This window comes from Ciconia boyciana, chromosome 1, assembly GCF_034638445.1.
Source record: "Ciconia boyciana chromosome 1, ASM3463844v1, whole genome shotgun sequence".
Classification (NCBI taxonomy): Eukaryota; Metazoa; Chordata; class Aves; order Ciconiiformes; family Ciconiidae; genus Ciconia; species Ciconia boyciana.
The window spans coordinates 7,355,299-7,366,527 of NC_132934.1; the positions used below are offsets into that span (position 1 = coordinate 7,355,299).

An 11,229-nucleotide genomic window follows, 5' to 3' on the forward strand; every position below is an offset into this window, starting at 1 on the left:
GAACGGAAGCGAGGGGCGAGGGGAGGTCTGTGGCGCTTTACTCTGTCCCCTGGCGCCATGCACCGCCTCGGGAGCAGACAGGGGCCGTCCTCCCCCGCCGCGCTCCCCGAGACGCCCGGTGCCGCGGCGGCCCGGCCCCGAGCCCGCCCGAGGCAGCGGCCCCGCCGCGGGGCCGCCGGCCTAGGGGTCGGTAGCGAGCCGCCCGCCGCGCCTGTCCGGCAGCCATGGCCGCCCTCCGGCTGTGGCGGCTGAGGAGGCCCCTGGCCGCGGCCTTCGGCAGCGCCGCGGCGGCGGCGGGAGCAGGGCAGCCGCCCCCGCCGGAGAAGCTGACGGACCGGCGGCAGGCGGGGGGCGTCCGGTGAGGCGGCGGCGGCGGCGCGGGGGGGGAGGCAGCGCTGCGGGCCCGTCCCTGAGGCTCCGAATGCGTTCATTGCTTGTTTTAATAGCAACCCGCGTTGTATTTAACGGCTTTTACAGAAACATTATCCTGAACAACCCGAGGAAGAGAAACGCCCTGTCCCTCTCCATGCTGCAGTCGCTCAGGGAGGACCTGCTGCACGACGTCAGAAGCAAAGAGCTCCGAGTTATCATCATCTCAGGTACTTCCGTCATTTAAGGCCGACGGAAGAGAAGGGGGGGGCGAGAGAAGGGGAAAAACCGGGGTAATACGGAGGTTAAACTGAAATCTCTCACAGAATTATGGAAAATGGTACGGGAATGGACTTGTGTGTTGTCTTCCGTACAGCTGGCCAGGAAGGTGCAGGGTGTCCTACGTGTGCCTTCACCCTTCAGAGCCTGCTCTCGTGCTGTGCTTTTATACTCGTCCCAGTTTCCACTCTCACGTACATAGTTACTCATTCTTGAACATGGCATTAACAATTTGCTTGGTTTTTGTTATATTTTTGTTGATAGTTGTGTAAGAAGAAGCACTGTAGAAACACGTTTCAAAATGTCAGTATTTCAGTCAGGTTGTGCAGTGTGTTTACAGAGTCGATTGGCTTTTCCTTTTTGTAAAAACAATCAGTCAATGAAATAATTGATTTCAAAACTGTACGTAAAGAAACCTTTAAAGAGAACAAAAGCCAGGTTCTAATGGTTATCAAACTAAAGAAATAACATTCCCAGATACAGGTTTTCGTGCAGGAACAGGCTGAGCTGGTATGACATTTGTTGCCTTTGGTGGCAGGTACAGATGGTTCAGGTAAACAGGGCTCACGAGGTTTCTTCAAATCATGTGCTCTGTTCCCCTGCTCCAAGCCAGGATCAGCCTCATTATCTTTGCGACTGGTTTGTCAAAACTGTTTTTAAAACCCTCCGATGAAGGAGAGACCATAATATTGATACCGCAGTCACCCATAACCTGCAGATGTAAAACATTCTCTCTCAGAGCCTATTACAGTTTTCTTCCATTGAGGTATTAACCTGTAGAGTTCTTAAAGATAATGAAACTTGAGCTGTTCTTAAGCCATCTTTTTTTGCCCTGCTATTCTAAGATAATCTTCCCCTGCCCCGCTTCCAAACATCTTGTAAAAATAGGTTTATTAATTTAGGATGCTGCTGTTTCCTGTACGTAGAGGAAAACACTGTGTGCTTGTGCACATACACATGAGCATGGAAATAAGCTAACTTCACAGGAGTAAGTTTAAATATATATATTCAAATATATATTACAAATATATTGTTACAAATATACATTACAAATATACATATATACAAATATACAAATATACATATACAAAGTTACAAATTTTGTGAAACATTTCAGGTTCTTCTTTGGGAGTACAGTAGTCTGGGAGTTTGCGAGCATGACTTCATTTGCTTGTTTGTTTTAGTATAAAAAGAAATTGCACGTTCCTGTTGATTTCCAATTCCCTTGCTGAATGGAATGCAAAAGAACAAATCTCAAGAAAATAAAAGACTTCTCAGGGAATGCTTTGAGTCTTTAACAGAGACTTTGCAGTGGGTTCTTCTTCAATGAGGCACAAATGCAGATGTGATTAATTTCCAGATATGTATTGCTGATCCCATGAGCTGACTGATGTTAATTGTGTGGTTATTTCTGGATAGACTGTGCCACAATAATGTGGTCCGTAAGAAACAAATGCATAGGTAAGGTTGTGTCTGCATAGTTGTAGCTGGAAATGTCACGTCCATACAAATATCTGAGAAATTCTGAAGGATTCAAAAGCATCAGATTGGTTTATTCTTATGGCAGATATCCTCATGACAAAGGAAAACTATTGTAAAGATAGTGTACCCGTAAAGGGTGTTTTGATCTTAGCTGCCACTGGAGGCAAGCAAATCCAAAACTCGGGTCCACAGAAACCTGCTCTTTTGCTGCCCAAACCCTGGACGTGCTTTTTGGCATTCTCTAGATGACAGTTTTAGCAGTGGAGGAAAAGATGTCCCAACAACCCTTCTGGTTCTCCTCTAACAGAACAACCTTTTTTCTGGTTTTTTTCCATTGTGACCTTGAATGCCATGACACAAAAATCTTGATGCTTATTTAGTAAAAGTTACTCATTAATGCTGGGTTCAATCAGTAGGGAATAACTGTATCTGTTAGTCTGAGAGCAGAGCACTCCATCCTTGCTCCAGCTGAGTTTACATTGTACCAAGGAGCTGTTTAGTCCTTACAAGAAACTGGGCTCAGAGGTGTGAAGTGCCTTATTTTTAACTGAGTTAACTTGGAATGGAAGTAAAACTAGGCCTTTACAAAAGTTTATGGGTGTTACTGTGGTTAGATGTTGCATTGTGGCAATTTAAAGATGTTACAAAACCCAGAAGGCAATATTTCGGAACTCTCTGTAAAACTCCGTCCCCAAGCTCCTTTTTGACCATTGACATCTCATTGACATACCTTTAGCTGGGATGTTGATATGCCGCTACCCCTGGTTTATTGATTAATTCAGACTGACTTTTCCTGAAAATCTTTGCAGCTGAAGGACCTGTATTTTGTTCCGGCCATGATTTAAAGGAACTGTCAAGTGAAGAAGATGTGAAGCATCATTCTCAAGTATTTGAAATATGTGCAGAGGTAAGCAGTTCTGCTTAAGTGCCACCCCTTTTACCTGGTATTAAGAGCAAGCAATGATACTGGTTTAAGGAGGGACAGCATTACTCATCTGCTAGCTAAAGCACAGACTGTTGCTCCAGATTCCTTGCTTTTTGCTGTTCTGCCATTTTAATACCTGTTCCTGGTACAATTATGTTTTCCGTGGATTTCTCTACGTGCAAATACAAGTGCTAGAATGCCAAAGTGGCATTGGCATGTTCCTTAGTTTAGCCAGTGTTCCTTGCAGCTGAGTATTTGGGCAGTCTTTCCTGAATATCTAGGGATAACCACCTTCATACCACTTGTGATCAGATGTTCTTTCCCAGCATCTAGCTAATAGCTCAAGACCGGCTTAAACATCAAGTAGACAATGTGAAAGTAAGATCTGAATACATCTCTGACTCGGTGGTTGCCCAGTCAGCAGACCATACAAGTTCTTGTTACAAAGGCACAGACCCAGAAGTCGGGAAGTTAAAGTGAATCCTGGAGCCTTTGGAGAGAATGGCAAAAACCCCTCTGATTGTAACGGCCCTAGAACTTGACCCCTAATCCTGCTCAGCGTGACCACAAAGTAATTTGAAACCTTTTGTTCTGGTTCCTCCAGTAATAATGATCTCTACACACATTGTCAAGCCCATATTTAACAAATGCTGTAAAAGCCATGTGTGAAAGTTACCACTGAAGGGCCTTCAGTGTAATATGAAGCAATTATCCTGGCAGCTTTGCCTGGATTTCATCTTGGTATGCTGATCACAAAGAGGTAAGCATAAATATGACTGAATGACAGGTTAGTCCCTTCATCAGAAAGGAGCCGAGGTCCAATAGTTTAGCAGCCAATAGTTTAATATTAATTTTGCAGTTGCAGGGCAGAATACCAGTATGTTGTCAGTGGAAAACTGAACCATGCAGCTTCCGGGTCACAGAATAGGAAAGATCAGGCAGAAAAAATGTGAAACTTATTCCATATAGCATGAAATCAAGAGTTGGTAAATTTCTCACTTTAAGGACCAGAAGAATTTAACTTGTCCTGTATGTATTTCTAGCATTGTGGCTATATTCAGGATTAATGAGTAGTATGGCAAGCTTAACTTTGATTAATGAAGAGAAATAGCAAAAAAGTACAGAATGTCAGCATTTAGAGTTAAAAACAAGCCTAGCTTTCTTTGTGAGAATGGTGCCCTACTGTATAGTAAGTTTAGTAAGGGAGCATTACTACAAATAAAAAAAGATGTACCAATTTCAGATGAATATTTCTGAGACCATGAAATTCAGAGATAGGGAGATACTCAAAACACAACTGTCCTGGACAACCTGCTCTACCCAAGCCTGCTTGAGTAGAGGGGTTGGACTCAATGATCTCAAGAGGTCACTGCCAACCTAAATGCCTCTGTGAAATTGGCAAAGCAAGTTGAGGAAGAAATTAAGTAGAAGAAATGAAATGACACTTGAAGTGATCCCTTTTCTGATGTTCATGGTAGTGATAAATGCTTTAAACTCTCTACCTGAGTATCCTAAAGGGATCTAAGTTTCTCATAAATCACAACTCACTATTATCCCCATGGAGGAAGAAGGTCTTACTGTTAAATAATAATGGCACTTTACAGAAATAGATAAATTAATTTAGGCTTTATTTAGGATCCTAACTAATATCTAAATTTTAGTTGTCTGGTAGAATAATTAACTTTTGCTTTTTTTTGGTCAAGAGAGGGAGAAAGGTACTTTTGAGGGCTTCCAAAATGGGATTGTGTCTTCCTCAGTTTCAATACTTAAGTAGAATGGATCCTACCCTAAATGACATGCCTACAGCATTGTGGACTAGGGGGTCCAGAGCATTGGACTGATTTTTAGGAACCTTGGCTTCTACATCTGTCTATGACTGGTAGTCTTAAGGAGATCATCTCAGCTGCTATACCTCTGTTTCCTCATGCATATAACAATGGTAGCAACACTATATAATGCAGTATCCAAGAGCTACGTACTCTCCACATACAAGTTTGAGACAGCTGAGAAGATCACTTCCCCAGAGGCTTTTCAAATACAAAACCATAAGTACCAGGGGGTTTTTCGGAGAAGCAGTTGACTTTGAATTTTTATAACCACAAGAGTACTTTGTAGCTGTTTGTCTGCATGGATGCAACTATTGTTACTCTTTTGTTGTCGGCTTCTCAAGATCTGCTGAAAAACTGTGTTTAAGCAAAGATAGAAGAATGGAGAGAAAGACTGATCAAATTCAGAACTGAATGTAGGTAGTTTTACCTAAGCAACATAAAATTTGCTAGACTTCATCTACTGGAGAAATGGAAGTAGTAAATGAAAATTTGTTATCTTGCCACACTGTGCCAATATGAGATTTTTTTTTTATCCAGATAAGGACTGTAATCATTTAACTAGCATTTTCTGTCTTCAGGCATTAAAATTAGGTGAGTTTGTTGATTCCCACTGTGTGGAAGGAGAACCTGAGTTAGAAAAGTTAAGGCAAATTAATCTTTCTTAACCAGCTATCTGAAGTTGGATGTCCAACCTTCAAGAATTATCAGAGAGAGAGAGAGAGAAAATGAGAGAGTGAGTGTGTTTTCGCATCTTATGTCTAATGCAAGCAGGAAAAATTGTTTCCTGGAAGGTAAGTCTCTCCCTGGAATGCAGAGTAAACCTAGAAAGATATCCAGTGATTGTGTTTCGGTGAGATCATGCAGAAACCCGCAATAAGCTGGTTTAATTTCTTGGGACAGAGGCTTTTATTAAGTCAGTTTTCCATTATGAAGGGGGGGATGGCGTATCTTGGATACACATCTTCCCACAGCCAGGAACACTAGACCTGCAGTGCAGCGGCACCCAAGCTCCATGCAGATCTGATAACAAGTGTTTCTGCCTTTCATTCTTGTGTTTTCCATTTCCACTGGAGTTAGCAGGACCTACTCATGCTACATAAACACAACTGAGCAGCTACTGGAACAGCAGTGGTCTTGTGCATCAAAACAGGTTTTGCAGAGAGCTTACTTCTTTTACTAAACTCCAATTAATAAAGCTGAAAAATGCACACATCAGGTATGTGAAGCAATTGCAAGTTTTAGAACAGCCACTGCTTAAACTTCAGGGACTAACTTACCACTTTTTTTTGTGCATGCAGGTTATGACTTTAATCCAGAAACTTCCAGTACCAGTGATTGCCCAAGTAAATGGCTTAGCTACAGCAGCAGGCTGTCAGCTTGTGGCAAGCTGTGACATTGCAGTGGCGAGTGAGAAATCTCAATTTGCTACTCCTGGAGTAAACATCGGACTGTTTTGCTCCACACCAGCTGTGGCCTTGGGCAGATCTCTTCCAAGAAAGGTAGGCTTCCTTCTCAGATACTCTTTGTAATTTTGCAAGAAGTAGGTTCCCCTGTTAGGAGTTTTAGTTCCATTGCCTAAACTTTATTTTCCTGCAGTACAACATTCAAAATACTTAATTGCAAAAGACATCTTCGTAACTCTTTGGACTGGGAAAAATAATAAAGGGATGAACTCTGTTTAGGGGAAGCAGCTTCCTACTGATGCGATTCCAACCAGCATGAACTTCTACCAGCAGCACACCAGCTCAGCAATCCCTTTCCTTTCCAACAGACAGCTCTGTGCTTTAGACAATAATGTTGTCCCCTGATGAGGAAACCCCTGCAGGTTCAGGATATCAGTCCCACCGAGGTATCAGTTCTCGCCAGGCAGTGACATTTCACTGCCAGCGTGATCTGCCTGGGTGTAGATCAAGATGCTTTAAATAGCATCTAAAACCCTCCTATACCTTCTTCCTGCTTTATTTCCTACTGATTGTGACTACACATCTCTCACTGCATAAACAATAGTATGATCTGTAAAGCTTCTGTAACTGAGAAAAGAAATTTTAAGTTCTGATCCGGCTGGATTCACGCGGACAGACTCTTCAAGCCCAGCAGGGCTCTCCTGAGAGGCAAGGACTTAACTGCACAAGTCCAATTGCTGGGTAAGAGCTTCAGCTTTAAATTTCCCATCTGTAAGGCCATCCTGTTCAAATATAGTCTGGTTTTTTTCCAAGTGTGCTATAGTGTACAGTATAACTGTTTCTGAATTACTATTTCTGGGGTTTATGGTTACCTTTTTAAAATGTGTGGGATATACTTTTCTCTGTGCCACTTTTCAAAGTAGCAAGAACAATCCCTACAGGATTACTGATTTTACCTTTTATCAAATGAAATGTTGCCATTGTTTGTAGCTACCAGAGCAAAGCTACTAATGAGGATAATCAGCTCTTACGATTCAGGGCATTGGTCAATTGCATTAGGAGTCATGCAAAAAAATTCTTATTGATATATAACATTGAATAGTCACTGAGTATTTGTGGGATTTTTTAATTTGAAACCTGATGTACAAGATGCTGGAAGCAGCAGGAGACTGAAATAGATGCAGCTATAAGAAGGACATATTTAAAAACACCCCGACCAAACTTAAACTAAGGCAGGTTTAAACTACACATTGGCAATGTGTAAACTACAAATTGACATAGTTAAGTCTTTATTTATCATTATATGCCCAGCTTAAAATACTGAGTTCAGTCATCTGACATTGTGGACCATCCACATCTCTCTTAATTCCTACTGCAATCACTGGAGATTCTGGGCTTTTGAAAAGAAACCCAGAGGTGTCAGCCTAGGACAGCTGCAGTCAGTGGGCAGGTTTGAAAAAAGGCCAACTTTAGACCCAGTCCTTCTCTTTGCTGAAACCTCTTAGCACTTCTGTGGCAGTTTAAAAGGCCAAAAGATTTCAATCTTATATTTGTCAAAAGAGTAACTTGTACTTGAAGGAGGAAGCTGAAATTCCCCAAACAAACCAAAGTAATAAGGCAGTTGAATTGACTTAATATAATATTTTTTCTTGTTCAGGTGGCATTAGAGATGCTTTTCACGGGTGAACCTCTTTCTGCCCAAGAAGCATTAATGCACGGGCTTGTCAGCAAGGTGGTACCAGAAGCCAAGCTGGAAGAAGAGACCATGAAAATCTCTCAGAAGATATGCGAAAGCAGCAAATCCGTCCTGGCGTTGGGGAAAGCCACCTTTTACAGACAGATGACACAGGACCTTGATACTGCTTACAAAATGACTACTCAGGTCATGGTAGACAATTTGACCTTGAGAGATGGGCAGGAAGGTATTGAAGCCTTTATTCAGAAACGTAAGCCTGTCTGGTCACACTCTCAGGATGAGAAGAAATGAATCCTGTTTCTAAGCTAAGCTTAGCTGTGCTTTAGGATTCTTCACACAGTTGCCTTTGGGAACTGTATTTTTGTTCTTACTGAAAGTTAAATTTCTCTTCTTATGTATGCCAAAGACACAATAAATGTATTCTAAGTATATAATAAATGTTAAGAAAAATCAAACCAAATGTTTTTTTTCAGCAATGAATTTAATCTATGGTTTTAGAAAGAACGCTGTGCTGCAAAAATCAGTTTAATCTGTCCCAGGTTACTTAGGGAATCACGGGGACTGGAAGAGAGCTCAGATCACCCTGTTCAGTACCTGTCCCCATAGTTCTGGCTGAGAATTTCCATTTATTGTTATTAATAGAGAATTAAGGGCTTGGACACATTCCAGAGATGATGGTAGTACATATCGTAATGGATTCCAATACTGTTTATATGTTACAGACAAAAGCCTGTAACAGTAGTCCATTGCTCCTTATTAATACATCTGCTTATGAGCTGTAGGTATTACTAGTTTGCCTCCCTCAGCAGATCCTGTTTTTCCACCATCAGTTCAAGCACGTGTCCCAGCTCTACAGAATTTTGCTGTTGACTCCAGTGAGGCTGAGCATGGCTTGGGGGTGTTTAGTTTCACAAGGGGCACACTGCGAAAGCCACTCCCTGTGGAATTCAGCAGTCTCACCTGGCGCTGTTTTGACCCAGCTGTAATTTTCAGGCTGTATGTCTTCAGTTTATCGCATAATCTTCGATGTGTTTGTTAGAAAGTCCATCCTTGTGCTCAAAGCTGGGCTTTTACCAACACTGGAGCAGCTCAGCCAGGGATTTATGGTCTTGACAACCTCCAACAACAGGGATTCAGCTGCTCCTCTGGGTAAGCTGTTACAGCGCTGTGCAACCTCCTGGTGAAGTATTTTTTCTTAATGTCCAGTGTGAGCCTTGAAGCAGCATTTTTTTGGCCATTGCCCCTTGTTACATTATCTGACATAATTGAGAAAACTTCAACTCCATTATCTTTGTAACTCCCTTCAAGCAGTCACAGCCTGCAGTTAGACCACTCCTCTGTGCCAGACTGAACAAGTCTAGCTTCCTTCAGTCTCCTTGTAGGTCATGTTCTCTAGGTAACCAGCTTGGTAGCCCTCCAGTGGACCAATTCCAGTTTCTCCACATCCCTTTTGTACTGGTTATACCAAAACTGGACTGTATTCCAAATATGGCCTCACCAGTGCTGAGCAGAGGAGAACAAAGTATTCCCTCTATCTGCTGGCCACTTCCAGTCAGTCAGTATTGCTCAGTATGCATTTTGTCTTATTTGTGATGAGAGTGCACTGTTGGCTGGTATTCAGTTGGGCATTCACTGTAAGCCTGGTTTCAGCAGGACTGCTGCTCTGCCAGTCAGCTCCTAGCTTGTACTGGTGCTTGGCGTTACTCTTCCCCAGGTGCAGGACCTTGCATTTTCTCCTTAGGTTATGGTTCTTTTGGATTGAAGCCAGGCCATTTGGTGTGTCAGCCATTCCCCCAATTTCGCATCATCTGTAAATTTGCTGAGGATGTATTATTGATGACGATACTGAATGATAGGAACCTCGGTATCAATCCATGGTGATCAACATGGGATGGTGTCTCAGCAAAGACTTTTTTTTCTGAAGTTTCACATGGCCAATTCATGAAGGCTTATCCATTTCATCCATAAGTAGGCATCTAAGAAAGACCAGGTGAATCACTGTATGGATGGGCCTTTTTTCCTTTGTTGACAGTAAAAGTAGCCTAAAGTGCTTAGCTCAGACTTAGATGTCTTAAGTTAGATCAGATGAATCCTACCTACAGCTACTAAAACTCCAAATGTAGAAGTATCACGAATCAAGAAGGATGTTTTTAAGGCATGTTTGCTCCTGTGTCCTTGGTTCCTGCCTGTATGAGTGTTAGTTCATTCCTCAGTTCTCCTCCAGAGTGAATCAGATACCCAGTAAAGTCCTGGGACAGTTCTTGCCAGGGTTCAGTTACTCCTAGGCAGTATGGATGAGTCCCCATGAGCTTTGGCTTGCTCTGCCCTTCACAATGCCCTGATACTATCCCCGTAAGCCTTGCCTAACACTCCTGAGCATCCTCAGCATCATGCTACAAAACACCCTGCTAGCAGGCCTGCCTGTTATTTTGGGTACTTTGAACTGAAAAACTGCTGCAGTGAAAAGTCAGCACTTTTGTCTTTGGGCCATGAAGGTGCTGGATGGAGGTAGAGGAAGGCCAGGCCAAGTGCTCTGCAATGCAGTTGCTGCAGGTCTACTTCAGAATGACCTAAACTTGAGGACCACCTTGCAAAGGCCATTGTTGGTAGTGTCAGCCTTGTTCCCAGCCCGTTATGAGAAGTGGTGTCATGGTTCAGTCAGTCTGCCTCCCGCATAGTAGCAATGGGCTGTACTCTGTCAGGTGTGCTGCTGGGATCAAGGGGTTGAATTACTTTACTTCCTCAGTAGCAGAATTAAATTCTGTTATTCCTTATACTGGCGCAAGACCTGGATAGTTTGAAGCAAAAATCAGCCTCTTATCTTTCTAACTGGCCTACACATTTTCATTCAAACCAGTGAGATAAATACTCATATCATTTATACGTATACAGCCCCACAAAGAAATTCCCTTTTCCATCTCCAATGCATACTCAGGATGAAGAGAAAGCAATTTCCAGTTCTGCTATTTTTAATTTGAGGAATGGAAACTTAAACTTGAATTCACCATTAGAAATAGTTTGTTTCTATAGGAATGTGGAAAGTGTGAATCATTGGGAATAGTTGTTTTAAAAATATAAACTGGTATTGTTACCACTAGGAAAGATGGGTAAGTTTTATATAAACTCACATAGTTTATATAGGTTAGGAACTGTTACGAGCAGTTAAGAGATAGAAGGGTTAAATCTGGAGCCCAATAACCTTCATCATGTCCTTTTTAATGCAGTAAGATGCTGCACTTACTTAGA

At 42.3% G+C, this 11,229-nt stretch overlaps 1 protein-coding gene across 1 annotated transcript; it reads left to right on the plus strand.

The window, feature by feature from the left end:
• The first annotated feature begins 223 nt into the window (after window positions 1-223).
• Window positions 224-8,414, plus strand: ECHDC3 (enoyl-CoA hydratase domain containing 3). Its single transcript, XM_072857705.1, has 5 exons — window positions 224-358; window positions 478-599; window positions 2,940-3,037; window positions 6,183-6,383; window positions 7,945-8,414. Exons 1-5 carry the CDS (start codon window positions 225-227, stop codon window positions 8,272-8,274), a joined length of 885 nt encoding a protein of 294 aa, XP_072713806.1. The 5' UTR covers window position 224; the 3' UTR covers window positions 8,275-8,414.
• Window positions 8,415-11,229: the final 2,815 nt, after the last annotated feature.